The sequence below is a fragment of the Ovis canadensis genome, chromosome 3, assembly GCF_042477335.2.
Source record: "Ovis canadensis isolate MfBH-ARS-UI-01 breed Bighorn chromosome 3, ARS-UI_OviCan_v2, whole genome shotgun sequence".
NCBI classification, from domain to species: Eukaryota; Metazoa; Chordata; class Mammalia; order Artiodactyla; family Bovidae; genus Ovis; species Ovis canadensis.
The window spans coordinates 169,705,838-169,723,115 of NC_091247.1; the positions used below are offsets into that span (position 1 = coordinate 169,705,838).

General features: G+C 34.5%; 1 protein-coding gene and 1 pseudogene across 2 annotated transcripts; both read right to left on the reverse strand.

Moving 5' to 3' along the window:
* Window positions 1-205: 205 nt before the first annotated feature.
* Window positions 206-1,311, reverse strand: LOC138435201 (olfactory receptor 6C2-like; annotated as a pseudogene).
* Window positions 1,312-13,515: 12,204 nt separating this feature from the next.
* On the reverse strand, window positions 13,516-15,975 carry LOC138438257 (olfactory receptor 6C2-like). Of its 2 annotated transcripts, none has more exons than XM_069586430.1 (2): window positions 13,722-14,641; window positions 13,516-13,525 (listed from the first exon to the last, which is right to left on the reverse strand). In XM_069586430.1, the coding sequence occupies exons 1-2, from the start codon at window positions 14,639-14,641 to the stop codon at window positions 13,516-13,518; spliced, it is 930 nt and encodes a 309-aa protein (XP_069442531.1). The 2 variants fall into 2 exon arrangements, with proteins under 2 accessions (XP_069442531.1, XP_069442532.1); XM_069586431.1 differs by lacking the exon at window positions 13,516-13,525 and adding an exon at window positions 15,966-15,975 and having other exon boundaries at window positions 13,706-14,643.
* Between the last annotated feature and the right edge of the window lie 1,303 nt (window positions 15,976-17,278).

Below are 17,278 nucleotides of genomic sequence, written 5' to 3' on the forward strand. Positions count from 1 at the left end.
TCATGTCTTCTGACTGAGTTTTTTTTCTAGGAAGACTTGTTTGCAGAGGGATTAAAGGAGAGAACTCATTAGTAGATAGTGTTCTTTCTGGGTGTAAGTAAAGTTTGAGAAAACTGAGAGATCAGATCAAAAAGAGATAGACAGATTTGGGGACTTAATGGCTTATGCTTGATTTGATATTTTATTACTGGACATAAGCACTCTTTTACTTCTTGGACACCAGTGCAAGTTTTTTGAAAGAATCGCCGAAGGCTTGTTTTACTTGTTTTGTCTTTCAGAGTGTAAATGAATGGGTTCAACATGGAAGCAATAGATGTCAGCACTGTCACACCCTTGTTAATAGCCACTGATTCTCTTGCTGAAGGTTTGATGTAGATGAAGATACAGGTTCCATAGGTGATGGAAACCACAATCATATAAGAAAAACAGGTAGAAAAAAGCTCTTTTGCTTTGCTGAGCAGAAAGGAGTCTTAGAATGCTTTTGATGATGTAAATGCAGGATAGAACAACACATACAAAGGTCAGAATGAAGATCAGCACAGCAGAGACAATAACCAACTGCTCTATGAGCCATGTGTCTAAGAATGAAATCTTCAAGATAAGAGATGCATCACAGAAAAAATAATCAATTACTTGAGTCACAGAATTTTAAATTTAGGAACAGAACAAGTGTGGTAATATGATCAACAAGCTGGACATCCAACAGCAGAGGACAAGCCTCTGGCAGATTCTCCTGTTCATGATGGTCACATAATGAAGGGGTTTGCAGATGGCCACATAACTGTCATAGGACATGGTGGCCAGAAGGAAACTCTGTTACTCCAAAGACATCAGTATAAAACGTTTGAATAATACAAATAGTATATGTAATTGTCTTGTCACCTGTTGCTATGTTGTACAAATATCTAGGGATATCTAACAGTTGTAAATGAAATTTCTAATAAAGGGGTGTTTTAAGGTGAAAGTGAAGTTGCTCAGTCATGTCTGACTCTTTGCAACCCCGTTGACTGGAGCCTACCAGGCTCCTTCAACCATGGAATTTTCTTTGCAAGAGTACTGGAGTGGGTTGCCATTTCCTTCTCCAAGAGCTCTTCCTGACCCAGGGATCAAACCCAGGTCTCCTGCATTGCAGGCAGACACTTTACCGTCTGAGCCAAGGTGTGGATCCACTGAAGTGAGGAAAATGATGGTCAGATTCCCAGTTATACTCAACATGTATGTGAGAAATAGAAACATGATAATTAGAATCTGAAGTTGAGGGTCATCCATCAGTGCCAACACAATGAAGGTTGTGATTGTATGATTTTTCATCACTGACAACTGAATTCTATTCTATTCATATAAAATTTAAAAATATTTTATCAGATGTTTATTTGAATAAAGTGGTATTAAAGTCAGACAGTGATAAAGAATGATTACTAGAAATTAATTCATAGGCAGTTTCTTCTCTAAAGTAGTCATTGATATTGCCAATACTCTGGTGGCTAGGTTACTCAATTGTTTATTTTATTGTTTTGGCAGTTTTGTGATAGAAACTAAACATATCTTAAAAATTATTCTATAATCCCATTTTCATATTTGATTTCACATTTTTAACCTATATACAAGATAGAATTTTCTCATGTAATTAGATTTGATCTACCATGGTTGTGATTTAACACACTTAAGGTTTTTCTTACAGCTAATATTCCTTTCTAATTTGAAGATGAATATTTAAATATAATAATTTGCTTCATGTCTTTTCTAGAAGATCTGGTCATGTTTTATTTTGTGTTTTAACATGCAACTTTCACACTGTTGGATGACTGCTCTGACTCACCTTATGTTTCTCTGCTAGTGTGCAATTTACACTCAGTGTCCACTGGATACACAATTTAGAGAAAATTTTAATGCACAATTTATTTGCTACAAGTGAAGAAGTGTTTGGTCCAATGATATATAACGGAAAAAACTGCACATATTTCTCTTATGCGTTCAGTCCGTTAAGTATGGTAATGCTCTAACACCTTGTTATCACAGTCACTAAGTTCAAAATCAAATTTAATACTAAATGTACTCTCCATGCACCTGTCTTGATTTTCTCTATAAGTCTTCATGGTAGTGGCAGCTGTCTGGCGATAAGAGCAGATCTGAGGCGAGATTTTCATCATTCAACACCTGGCTTTCCAACCTTTGTTGGTATGAACTTGGGATGTGTCTTGAATTCTCAGGCCTTCAGTTGGGAATAATAATAATCTCTATCATATATTTTAAAAATGACCAGAAGAAGTAATACATTTATAATAAAATCTGATGCATGGGCTCTGCTTCATAAATATCAGCTGTTATTTTCTGGACTCCTACAGATAACTGATGTGATATAAAACTCACAAATCCAATGTGGATTTTGCTCTGTGTAACTCATATCTTCTTTCTATTCCTTATTCCTTATAATCAAGAGAAGAGATTCTATTTAGTGAGAAATTACCATGAGATAGGTATTGCAAGTAAGTGCTTCACAATGATTATATGTTTGAAAAAAATCTCTCCTCTTATCTCTCTTCTACACTGATACTACTTCCCAGTCTCCCAAACAACCTGGTCTCAACTATTCATTTGTGACTTTCACTTTCAGTATCATTTCTACTGAAAAGTCTTCTAGTCTATGACTAAACCCCCTGAATGTGCCCATTTTGTCTGAAAAGTCTTCTAAAACTATTGCCCATAAAACTATCAACTGGACCTTATTTGTGCTCCCATAACAAGTAATTGCTACTTCTGTCTTAATGTTTCCTCAAAGAAATTAAGTCTGTTAAATTAATCAGGGACTGTTGTCCTTTTTTCTAGCTTTACTACCCAAACTAACACAATTCTAGACTTATAGTCAATGATAAGATACATTGTTGTATAAACATACTTATTTATTTGCTTATATAATACATTCAAACCTATGTTCTGCCCTATTTGGATTTTATCTTGAAACTGTTTTGTCACTGATTTTGATTCTTTCAATTTTATATATCCCTGTATTTAAAATGGAGGAATATTTTCTTTTTTACATTTGAAACAGTAGTTTTGCTAGTGAATAAAATTATGCGTACCATGAAATTATCACCCTCTTTGTTTATGTTATTACCTTCCATGCTGGCCAAATTCTTTTTATTTATTTAAATATGAATTTATTTATTTTAATTGGAGGTTAATTACTTTACTTTTTTTATTAAAAAATAAATTTGTTTATTTTAATTGGAGGTTAATTACTTTACAATATTGTATTGGTTTTGCCATACATCAACATGAATCCGCCACAGGTATACACGTGTTCCCCATCCTGAACCCCCCTCCTTCCTCCCTCCCCATACAGTCCCTCTGGGTCGTCTCAGTGCACCAGCCCCAAGCATCCAGTATGATGCATCAAACCTAGACTGGCAATTCGTTTCATATATGATATTATACATGTTTCAGTGGGATTCTCCCAAATCATCCAACCCTCGTCCTCTCCCACGGAGTCCAAAAGACTGTTCTATACATCTGTGTCTCTTTTGTTGTCTTGCATCTCTTCATTGTTTTAGCTGTCAAGTAGTTGAATAGTGGTATCCTTCTTTTTTGCTTTCGGGTTGAATCTGGTAGTAAGACACTTAAGCTGAAGGTCAAATTTGCATAGATTAATACACAATTTTTGCAAGCTATTCACCTTAAAATAAATAATAAATATTTTTACATCTCTAGAAGATAAGTACACAATTTACATCTATTTAATTTCAAGTCACTGTATTTGTATAGCTATAGTCTTTAAATCTGTTTTTAGTTTTGATAAATTCTTATTATTTAAAAATCTTACCTTTATTGAAATAGCTTTGTGAATGCACAACAATTTTAAATCAGTTTCCAGCAAACTTTTATGTATCTTTGTTTTCTATAATTGATAAAATGTCTGCAAAAGGCATCTTTTTATAGACATTATTGCATAATTTCATAATAATTCAAATATTAATTTAGAACTTTTATACATATTTACCAAGTTATCATCTATAAACTGTATATCATTTTTTATTTCAACTCACTGTGTGACTATGTAATTGTATCCACTCTGAAATTGCCACAAAGGATCATGTGCCTTTTTTTCAGGATTATCAATGGTTGTATTTGATACAGGTTTTGGTGTCTTTAGGTCTTAATTCATGCAATTACACCATGGAATATTCATTTGTTCAGTCTACATTTAAAGTTTTCATCCTTGTCTTTCACAGATTAAGATTTTTCTTCCCTCTGAAATTTCTATTTCTTCAATGCTTATTTGCATAATATTTTATTTTTTTATTTTTATTTTTTTATTTTTTAAATTTTAAAATCTTTAATTCTTACATGCATTCCCAAACATGAACCCCCCTCCCACCTCCCTCCCCATAACATCTCTCTGGGTCATCCCCATGCACGAGCCCCAAGCATGCTGCATCCTGCGTCAGACATAGACTGGCGATTCAATTCTTACATGATAGAATACATGTTAGAATGTCATTCTCCCAAATCATCCCACCCTCTCCCTCTCCCTCTGAGTCCAAAAGTCCGTTATATACATCTGTGTCTCTTTCCCTGTCTTGCATACAGGGTCGTCATTGCCATCTTCCTAAATTCCATATATATGTGTTAGTATACTGTATTGGTGTTTTTCTTTCTGGCTTACTTCACTCTGTATAATCGGCTACACTTCCATCCATCTCATCAGAACTGATTCAAATGAATTCTTTTTAATGGCTGAGTAATACTCCATTGTGTATATGTACCACAGCTTTCTTATCCATTCATCTGCTGATGGACATCTAGGTTGTTTCCATGTCCTGGCTATTATCAACAGTGCTGCGATGAACATTGGGGTACATGTGTCTCTTTCAATTCTGGTTTCCTCGGTGTGTATGCCCAGAAGTGGGATTGCTGGGTCATAAGGTAGTTCTATTTGCAATTTTTTAAGGAATCTCCACACTGTTCTCCATAGTGGCTGTACTAGTTTGCATTCCCACCAACAGTGTAGGAGGGTTCCCTTTTCTCCACACCCTCTCCAGCATTTATTGCTTGCAGATTTTTGGATCGCAGCCATTCTGACTGGTGTGAAGTGGTACCTTGTTGTGGTTTTGATTTGCATTTCTCTAATAATGAGTGATGTTGAGCATCTTTTCATGTGTTTGTTAGCCATCCGTATGTCTTCTTTGGAGAAATGTCTATTTAGTTCTTTGGCCCATTTTTTGATTGGGTCATTTATTTTTCTGGAGTTGAGCTGCATAAGTTGCTTGTATATTTTTGAGATTAGTTGTTTGTCAGTTGCTTCATTTGCTATTATTTTCTCCCATTCAGAAGGCTGTCTTTTCACCTTGCTTATATTTTCCTTTGTTGTGCAGAAGCTTTTAATTTTGATTAGATCCCATTTGTTTATTTTTGCTTTTATTTCCAGAATTCTGGGAGGTGGATCATAGAGGATCCTGCTGTGATTTATGTCTGAGAGTGTTTTGCCTATGTTCTCCTCTAGGAGTTTTATAGTTTCTGATCTTACATTTAGATCTTTAATCCATTTTGAGTTTATTTTTGTGTGCGGTGTTAGGAAGTGATCTAGTTTCATTCTTTTACAAGTGGTTGACCAGTTTTCCCAGCACCACTTGTTAAAGAGATTGTCTTTACTCCATTGTATATTCTTGCCTCCTTTGTCAAAGATAAGGTGTCCATATGTGTGTAGATTTATCTCTGGGCTTTCTATTTTGCATAATATTTTAAAACCAGAGTTTAAGAACTTTCTAATTCTTGATTTGATAGAGTAGTTGTTCAATAGCTCTTCCTCAGCTATCACACCAATTCTTGACTAACATACTCAAATATTTTTTAAGTTTAAACTAGTGATTCCAGGATTTGGACATCTCATCAAAATGAATAGAAAGCAATTTTCTTTTCAATTTCCTACTGAGATTCAGTTAGTCATATGATTGGCTCACATTTGTTCTTTTAAAATATTCACTTTCTCCAGAGGTTAGGACAAGATAGTCTCTTACTTTATGACCAGTTATTATAGTAAAACCTGAAGGTTTATTGTAACTATCATTGGAAAGGAGAGATGACAAGGATTTTTTTTTGAAGAACTTTGACATTCCTAGGAACTGTAGAGACACACCAAAATAGCTACATTAGATACTTTTAATCAAAGGAAAGGATTCTCTTTTCAGTATTTTTAATCCATTATCCTCTGCCCAGTGACATCTAGAACTTCACATGATAACAAACTCTTTCCTGTACCCCCTGGGCAGTAACCTTGATTCCAAAACATTCTTCATTATTGCAGTCATTAATAATGAAATGTTTTGAGAGGAAAAGTTCAAGAAAATATTTTGCATTTTTTAAAGACATTCATAGTTTTTGAAAGTGCAAGGATAACTAGTTTTGTCAATATTGTGGGCTAAATTTTCATATTGGGTGATTTTACCAAAGATACACATTTTTTTCTCTTTAAAAAGAAAAGTGACAGTATGGCAGAGATAATTTTTCACCACATATAAATTCACATTAAATTTATGTAAGCTATAAAAATAAGCATTCAAATATACAATGCAGAAAGATCTATGAACCTTCATATAATAATTAAAACATTAGTTATATCTGATTTTGGTAGAAAATCTGAAAAGTAAATCAGATTTACTGAAGGCAAAAGTAAATGCAATGGCCATTATACTTACTCTTCTGAGGGTTAATAATAGCTTCAGCTGATTCTTTACCGAAAAGAGTCGTAAAGCCCAATTTGATGAAGAGAATCTATTAGGAAAAGTTTGTGTGAGACTTCGTTTTTCAGCTTATTACTCTACTTACCCTGACTGGTGCTGTGGGAGGATCAGGGTAACTAGAACTCTGAGTTTTGTCCTCTCCAACACACTGAGAAATTTTCAAACTGAAAATTTTGGTCACCTTTATGCTTAGCAAATATATTCTAGCTCTGTCTTGATTGAAAGTAAAATATTGTTCAACTATTTCCCCCTCTTGCTCTGAGGTCACTGATATTATGGCTACTCTGTAAGTGGTTTAAGATTTATTTAACTTAATTTAACTTTAACTTTAGTTAAACTTATTTAACTTTATTTAACTACTAAGATTTATATTGATTCATTTGCTAAACCTCCAAGTAAATAATAAGCAACTGGATCCTTGGTGACCTAGATTCAAATATGACTAATTTGTAATGAACTTTGTCTCCTTTGTAATGAACTTGGGCAAAAATCCTGAGAGATGTACTAATGTGGGCAGAGTCCTTAGAGACACAAAGATGCCACAATAGCAACAGGCACAGGTGAAGACAAAACAGTAAAAACCAGATGGTCAAGTGGTTTTCTTTTTCTGCATTTCTTCCTTAACATATGAAAGATCACAACTTTATCCCACTTGCTACTCTTGTCTCAATTATTAAGTAATATTACAAATTTGGAAAGTATTAGAAAAAGTCAGTGATAACTCTTAATATTCTAAAAATATGAATATTTAAAAAACTACTATTTTTATCTCTCCCTTGAGCACTCTTAAGATGTGGCTATGTGGGTTCATGTAAAGATAGTTTTCTTTTAATTCAAATAAAGATATGCTTTCTTTTCACAGTAAGCTTAATTGTGGATTCTATCATATATCATTTTTATATCAAGATATTTATACTTTCTTTCCATGATAAACACTGGTGTGGGTGTTTGCTGCTGCTTTTCAGTCTTCATCTTATTTTCTTGGATTAATACTGTGTACTTAAAAAAGAAAAAACTATAGTATAGGCACTAGTAATTTCTTGAGCTGTGGGCTGTAAATGCTAATTTTTCTTGCATCTTAGATATTAGAGGGATGGAGAGAGAGAATAAACAAGAGAAAGAGGAAGTAACATATGAGTCAAATAAGAAAGCAAATAGTGAGAGAAAATATTTAAACACAATTTTAGCAGTAATTGTGAGAAATGCAAATATAGTAAATATTGTCAGATTAAACAGAAATCAAACCCAGTCATAAACTTTTAATAAGAAACATAGTAAATTTTTTGCTTATGTGACACTTTATATAAGTATACACATTGGTAACAAAGGATAAAAGTTACCTGGAGATATATTGTGTAATGCTATAAAAAAACTTTAGTAATTATACTATTATCAGACAAAGCAAACTTTAAACAAGTTATTGTTTACATGAACAACTGTTCATATCAGCTTTATTTGAGCTATTGTTGTTATTAGGTCTCTCAGTTTATCCAACTCTTTGTGACCTCATGGCTTGCAGCACGCCAGGCCTCCTCTGTTGTCCCCTTCTCCTCCTGCCTGTATCTTTCCCAGCATCAGAGGATGAAAGGGTTGGATGGCATCACTAACTCAATGGACATGAATTTGAGCAAACTCCAGGAGATAGTGAAGGACAGAGAAGCCTTGTGTGCTGCTGTCCATGGGGTCACAGAGTCAGAAATGACTTTGTGACTGAACAGCAACAAAACTTGGAAAAGTTGCTTAATAAAAATCAACATACAAAAACATAGTACCTCTACACAGTAGCCAGAAACAATTAGAAAATAAAAATTAAAAATCCATATAAAAACTTTATTAATTACATAGGAATAAATCCACCAAAATATCCCAGGAAATGTCTATCAATATTGTGCAAGGCCTCTACACACTTAAAACTGAAATTTTTTGAAAGTAATGAAGACACCAGTGGGTTGGCTCTATACCATGTTTTAATGTATTGGAACTCTCAGTGTTGTTAAGACATTAATTTCCCCCAACTTGGCCTATATATTCAGTGCAATCTTAAAATCACTAATGATAATTTTTCGTTGCAGAAATCCCTAACGTTTTTAAAGCTTTATGAAAAACAAAGGGCTGAAAAGAACCTAAGTCACATTTAGGAAGCAGAAGAAAGTTGTTTGAATAACAATGAGTGTATCCATGCTCAGTCTTAGTTGCGTCCAACTGTTTGCAACCCCATGGAGTGTAGTCTGCTAGGCTCTTCTGTCCAGGATTTTCCAGGCAAGAATATTGGAGTAGGTTGCCATTTCCTACTCCGGGGAATCTTCCCAAACTTCTAAAATAAATTAAAAACAGAAATCTAATAAAAAGGCAAATTATTTTAGTAGGCACCTTACACAAGGATGTCTGATATCCCAAAAGCATATGATAAGGTGTTCAACATCACTGAAAAGTGAAAGTGAAGTCGCTCAGTCACTCAGTCGTGTCCAACTCTTTGTGACCCCGTGGACTGTAGTCTACCAGGCTCCTCTGTCCATGGGATTCTCCAGGCAAGGATTCTGGAGTGGGGTGCCATTTCCTTCTTCAGGGGATCTTCCTGACCCAGGGATCAAACCTGGGTCTCCCACATTGCAGGCAGACGCTCTACCCTCTGAGCCACCAGGGAAGCCCAGTTATGACTAAAATAAGTAGGTTTGACAAAGTTGCACATTGGCAAAAATGTGGAGCAATGACAACCTTTATCCATTGCTAATAGGAGAGTAAATTGGTACAACATTTTCAATAATTATTTGATAGTTGAACACACAGCTACCATATAGCCTATCAATTCCATTTCTAGTTCTATATGCTAAAGATATGAGTGCATATGTCTGCCAAAAAGAAATATAAGAAAATTCTTAGCAGCTTTATTTATAAGTCAAATATGTGAAAAGCCTGAATTTCTATTATGAGAAAATGATTAATGATTAATGAATTGTGCTATGTTTCCATTATTGACTACAACTTATAAATTTAAAGAATAAATTATTGCTGGCATAACAGCTTGGACTGTACAGACATAATGTTGAGCAAATGAAACGAGACTCAAACCAGTTCATCCTGTGCACTTCTATTCATATAACAATCATGAACATACAAAACTAATAATGTTCAGCATTGTAAGGCAGTATAGCAGATTCATTTGGGAGTATATTTATCTGGAGAGGCATGAAAGAGATTTCTATGCTTCTGAGAGTATGCTATATTTGCATCTGTGTAATGTTTAGATCAAACCAGTCAATCCTAAAGGAAATCAATCCTGAATACTCATTGGAAGGACTGATGCTGAAGCTGAAGCTCTAACACTTTGGCTACCTGATGTGAAGAGCTCACTCATTGGAAAAGATCCTGATGCTGGGAAAGATTGAAGTCAGGAAAAGGGGACAACAGAGGACGAGATGGTTGGAAGGCATCACCAGCTCAATGAGTTTGAGCAAGCTCTGGGAGATGGTGAAGGACAGAGAGGCTTGGTGTGCTGCAGTCCATGGGGTCGCCAAGAGTAGAACATGTCTGAGTGACTGAACAACAGCAACAAAGATTTACGTGGGTATCTATACTTACAAGAAGTCATCAAACCTTACACAGTGAATTTTTTTCTTTATATTACACCTGAATGTTTGAAAAATATTTGTGGTTTTAGAGACACATACTGAAATATTATAGATGAATTAATATGTACATCTATTTCAAATAATCAGTTAGGGGTTGAGAGGAATGGACCAGTTTGTGGATGGGACAATATTGGCTATAAATTGATGCTTGACACTGTGATGCATACAGCAGTGAACGTTATGAAATTTTCTGTATTTATATCAGTTTAAAATTAATGAAATAAAAGTATGTAACACATGGCTTGGTACAGAATAAGCACCTCAAAATATATGTCTTTGAAATTAGAGTTTTTTAAAATACACGTTTGGACATTTCAAAGAACTTAGGAGACTAGTTCTGATTAGGGCTGAAAAAGGCTGGCATTTTGAACAAGGACTGTAGGGGTAGTACTTATCAGTCTGGGTCCTCTGTTAAACTTTTCGTGAGCCTGAGCAGCAAGGGACTGTTATTTCTGCAATGCAATACAGGCCTCCTCCAAGACACCTGTCTCAAGATAGGTGAGGGGTATTATTGCAATCTAAATTTCTAGAAACTGAACTTTTCTAGTAACTTCTTTTGTTGTTCAATTGGTAAATCGTGTCTGATTCTTTGTGACCCTATGGACGGCATCATGCCAGGCTTCTCTGTTGTTCATTATCTCCCAAAGTTTGCTCAGACTCATGTCCATTGAATTGTTGATGCCATCCAACAATCTCATCCTCTGTTGCTCCCTTCTCCTCCTGCCTTCAATCTTTCCCAATATCAAGGTCTTTTCCAATGAGGTGGATCTTTACGATAACATTGTCGAACTGAGGGTGAAGGCATGGACGAGGCCAATTAAGGAAATGTGAGATGATTGGGCAAAGGTGCAAAAATGCTGTGGAGAAAAATAAGTCACCAGAGAATCAGAACTTCTGTAGCAGAATGAACTGGAATAAATGCTGTGGAAAAATTTAAACAATGAGTTGCCAAAAAGCTTTGCCTATGTTAGAAAGAGCTTCTCAAGTTCCCTGAACTCATTTCAACCTGCTGCTTTTATTAACCCCTCAAATACTCATGAGTGTTGCTCTAAGAAGCCACAGGTTCAAATATTCAGATTTCCATTATTTATGTTAATTTATCTGTATTATTTATGCTAGTAGGCCCAACATTTATATTTTCATTCAATAGCTCTTTTAATTTTTATTTCATAGATTGATTTCATTTATTCATTGTCAGTCTTATATTAAAAAGCTTTATTGTATTTTGTAGTTTAAGCTTGTGAGCATTTTTATTATGTATTGCTTATACGTGTGGGGTTTGCTTGAGGAGTTACTTGAAAATATCTTACTGAAAGTGTTTCTCTGGTAAGGCTTCTTTAAGTTAAAAACAAAATTTTTGGTCAAACACACAGAATTTGAATTCTGGATCTGCTACTAACCAGTTTGGTTAATCTGAAGACTTTTAATATAAATATAGCACGAGACATATGTGCAATTCAGAATTTTCTAGTAGCCATATTATAAAATAAAAATGAAATTGTTAATAAATCCAGATTTACTCAGTTGTGTCTGACTCTTTGTGACCACAGACTGTAGCCCACCAGGCTCCTGTGTCCATGGGATTTTCCAAGCAAGAATACTGGAGTGGGTTGCCATTTCCTCCTCCAGTGGATCTTCCTAACCCAGGGATCGAATGTGCGTCTCCTGCATCCACTCATTGGCAGGTGGATTCATTACCACTGAACCACTTGGGAATCTTAAATCCAGTGCATCAAAATATTCTTTCAACCTGATATCAATATAAAATTATTTTTGAGATATGTCACAATCAAATTCCTTGAAGTGTAGTTGATGTCTTATTTGACCTGTTTGTTTCTCAAGGTGTAAATTGTGAAAGTTAATAAATGCAATTTCAACTAATACAAGGTCAAGAGGCCTGTATGGGGTCTCATGTCCTAGGACAGCCCCAGAGCCCAACAGGAAGAAGAAAGACTTCCTCTTTTTCTATGGCAAGAGTTCAGCCTGTAAGAGACTGTCACAACTCAGCCAATGCTAAGTCATATACTCTTTGTTTACTACAGCCCTCCCAACTTCTTTCCCCCTCTTTAAAAGAGTCCCCATTCTTGTGTGAGGACTTCTATATGGCTCACCATAGTTGTAGACTACAAATCACAGTTCTTTTTGATCTTGAATAAACACTTTTTTTTTTTTGCTGGAGAAATAACTGGCAATCTTTTTAAGTAAGCAAAATGAAGGGATTCAGCATAGGAGGCAGTGAGCACTGTCACAACTTTTTAGTAGCTGCTGATTCCTTTACTGATGATTTAACAAAGATGAAAATACAGGGAAGTCCCTCTTCTAATCATTTTCTTACCAGCCAATGCATACTGTTAAAAGTTGATGTGTAGAAACAAATACTGATGTATTGGATTGGCCCCAAAATTCTTTCAGAGTTTTCTGTAAGATGTTCTGGAAAAACCTAAATGAACTTTTGGCCAATCTAATACATAAATAATCATTTTCCTCAAAAATTCACACAGAAAAATTGTTAGCACTTTAATTGCACACATTTTCTGTTTAAATTGATCTGTAAGTCTGGAATTTTTAGAGTATTCAATATTGTAAGAGACTATTTTTATAATTCAGTTTCTATCTTAAGATACAATCATTTGTAATAGTTTCTTTTTTTAACTTAAAAATATATTTTTATTGTTGCTTCTTGTGATGGTTATGTTTTTTCAAATGCTCTGGTCATATATAAGTATATCTTAAGTATATCTTAAGTATCTTAATATATACTTATATTCTTAAGTATATCGCCAGTCCAGGTTCAATGCATGATACTGGATGCTTGGGGCTGGTGCACTGAGGCGACCCAGAAGGATGGTACAGGGAGCGAGGCGGGGGGCGGTTCAGGATGGGGAACACATGTATACCTGTGGCGGATTCATGTTGATGTATGGCAAAACCAATACAATATTGTAAAGTAATTAACCTCCAATGAAAATAAATAAATTTATATAAAAAAAGAAATGTAAAGGCAATACATTTTTGGGTTTTCTATTCTGTTTCTAATACTTGAAATGGTGCCTGACATCAAAAAACACCCTTGAAATTAAAAAAAGGAAAAAGCAATCACACAATTACCCTGTTCAAAACGTACCATGAACTTGTAGGTTTTCCTTCTTTCATTTCATTGTTAGCCCTTTGGTAAACTCTTGTTAGGGTGTAATGTCATTCTTCATACTGTCTTTTTAAGAGAGCTGCCTGAAACAGTTTCCATACCAGGAAAGAAATGACTCAAAAGCTTAAAGATACATACTTAGGAACAAATGATCTTTTTATGAAAAATTGATTCCTTTACATTAGCAAATTCCATTAGATCTTTGAGAATAATGCAATTCTTTTGATTGCATCACCAAAGGCTTGTTTAACTTGCTTGTTTCTCAAGGTGTAAATGAAGGGGTTCAGCATAGGAGCAATTGAAGTAGTGAGCATTGCCACACCTTTATTAATACCTGCTGATTCCTTTGCTGAAGGCTTAACATAGATGAAAATACAGCTTCCATAGGTGATGGAGACCACAATCAAATGGGAAGAACATGTGGAAAATGCCTTTTTCCTTTGCTGGGCAGAAGGGAATTGTAAAATGGTCTTGATGATGTATATATACGACAGAACAACACACATGAGGGTCATGATAAAGGTCAACACTGCAGAGACTATGATCATTTGCTCTATAAGCCACGTTTCTGAGCATGAGATTTTTAGAAGGGGGACTGCATCACAGAAAAAATGGTCAATAACATTGGAGTCACAGAATTCCAGATGCAGGCCCAGGCTAAGTGGAGGGATTATGATCAACAAGCCAGCCATCCAGCAGCAAAGGATGAGTCTTCTACAGACCACGTTGTTCATGATAGTCACGTAATGCAGGGGTTTGCAGATGGCCACGTATTGATCATAGGACATGGTAGCCAGGAGAAAAAACTCAGTTACACCAAAAAGATCAGCAAAAAATATTTGACTGATACAGTTATTATATGCTATTGTCTTATCACCTGTTGATATGTTATACAAATATCTGGGAATACAAGCAGTTGTAAATGAGATTTCTAAGAAGGAGAAATTTTGTAGGAAAAAGTACATGGCAGTTTTCAGATGAGAGTCTATGAAGGTGAGGGAGATGATTGTCAGGTTCCCAGTTACACTCAACATGTAGGTGAGAAATAAAAAGATGAAAATCACAATCTTCAACTGTGGATCATCAGTCAGTCCCAGCAGGGTAAAAGTTGTTACTGTGTGGTTTCTCATCACTGAATCCTGACTTTTATTCGATCTGCATTTACGATTCAGAAATATTTGATGTGCATAGAGTGGTTATTAATGGAGACAAAACTATGCAAACAAACTCACAGGCATTAAAAAATTTTGTTCAGAAATATTTTCAGTACTCTGGTATCCTAGGTTCCACAATTGTGTATTATTGATCATTTCAGGGGAGATTAAAAGATAGGAATTGCTTTATCTATATCATGCTGTGAAATATTATTGGTGCTTCTTTCTCATTACATGTTATGTTTTGTTTCCACTTTATATTTTATCTATATCTTGGATTTGATTTTCCATTATATTGGATTTAGCTGCTAACGTTTTGTGAGAGTAAGAGTTCTTTCTTGCTCACAGACTGAATCCTAAAACTGAATACCAAACTTTCATGTTTACCTTCATGTGTTTCCTGAAAATTTTTTTATTGACACAGTTGATCACAAATAGTTTGTCTCACTAAATGCATTCCATGTCCAATACTGAAGATGCTGAGCTCTAGGATTGCAATTTTAAAAGTCTATGTTGCCTTTAAACAACTTCTTTCTTACTCACCTATGCTCCTGAATCTATCTCATAATTTTCTGTTTAAAAACACTAATTTTCTACTGTGGTACAGAGGACAAGGAATATTTTGATGACAAATACATGGTGTAGAATAACAATATGTGTTGGCTATAAATATATAGGGGTGTAAAAAATCATTACAATTTGTCTTAGTTTTCAATCTGTTTAGTTAAGGTTGAGACACATTCCAAAATATTATTAATGTTACTAACTACAAAAAATTCAGGTTAAATTCTTAAGCATATTCTTCAAGATTGGCTTGATTTCACTGTGACTCAGTTATGCCATTTACAAAGTGGAAATAATATTATCCTTCACATATATATATATGTAATGTTGAAAAATTAAATGTTAATATTTAGAGTACTTATAAAAAGTGCTTGGCTGATAATGAGTAATAAACAAATTATAACGATTTCATTGACCTGGTCCACAATGATTTTTATTTTAGAGACAGACTATACATTCAATCATCGATACATTGTAATCACATTAAAATTTTTTTTAAAAAGTATAAACTTATTTATTTTAATTGGAGATTAATTACTTTACAATATTGTATTGGTTTTGCCATACATCAACATGAATCCGCCACAGGTATACACATGTGGGGAGGGGTTCAGGATGGGGAACACGTGTAATCACATTTTCTAATGAAATGTAAATCTAATGAAACAATTTATGCCAAAGTTCATCAAACACCTTCTTTTGGCTATGAGAGTTCAGGAAACTTCATAGGAAATGCCTAGTTTTAACCATACAATAGTCATAGAGTTCTCTCATAACTTACTTTAATATCACATGTTTTCCTGTCATCATTTGGCTTTCTAATATCTAGACACTTCTTTTTTTTCCCCTGAACTCTATGTTGATAGTTTTTAGCATTTCTTTACCATTTTCCTGAATTTTTTAAATTTAATAAACTTGACATGTAACATTGTATAAACTTAAAGTATATAAGGTATTACTTTGATGCATTTATAATTGCGACATGATTGCTCATGTAGTGGATACTTATCACCTTACATATTTATAATATAATATAATATTACTATCTATACATACATTAGATCTCTTTGATTTACTTACTACTCATTGCAAGTTTTTACCTAAAGCTTTACTTAACATATGTACTCTTTTGGGGTATTTTCTTGAACTTCTAATCTCCAAAATGATTGATCTTCAGTTATATACCCAAATGCATTGCAAATATAAAACATCCAAAATGAAACTCTTGATTTTTCACATTCTCCTCCTATTTTTTAATAACCAAGCCAATGTTTCCCACCTCCATTTCTGTCTGCAGTCTTGAATTTTGTGGGACAAGCACATACTCAGCTACTTGTTTTCAGTTTCCAAGTGTATTAATTTGTCATATACAAATTATGTTATTTTTAGATGATCTCTTATTTATTTGTAGCTCAAAATAATCTTATCAATAACTATATACTGTCCAAGATTAAAGTGCTCTGAAAATGATGTTTAATTGATACCCACATTGGAATTTCCCCTGATAAATTTTGTACAATCAGGAAAGATTAATTTACTAGAGGTAAATATTACCCAAGTCCCCAAAAATGTAGCTGAAATGCAGAATTTATAATACTTACGTTCTTGCAGTTAATCATTCTTATAGCTACAACTTGAATATAACGCAAATAGTATTAGAAGCATGAGAATTTCTGGTTACTACTGATTGAGTGGGTGACAGAGGGTGAGATGGTTGGATGGCTTCCCGGATTCAATGGACATAAACTTGGGCAAACTCTGGGAGATAGCGAGGAACAAGGAAGGCTGGCATGCTGCAGTCTGTTGGGTCAAGAAGAGTCAGACACCACTTGGTAACTCAACAACAACACCACCACCAATTGAATCTGGTCACTCTACAGTAACAGCGGCTTGGGAATGCATAATTTCCTTAAACCTTTTTGTCTTCAGATATGTCAACTTCCTCACAATAGATGTAGTGCTAAGACAAATCTAGGAAATAGCTTTAAAAAAAAAAGAAAAAGTTTCAATAATTGTGAAGAAAAGCAGGCTCAAAGGAACGCTTACTAG

Bases quoted from the DNA above. Each gene is read 5' to 3' on its own strand.
- LOC138438257 (XM_069586431.1), bottom strand. From the start codon at position 14,641: ATGAGAAACCACACAGTAACAACTTTTACCCTGCTGGGACTGACTGAT.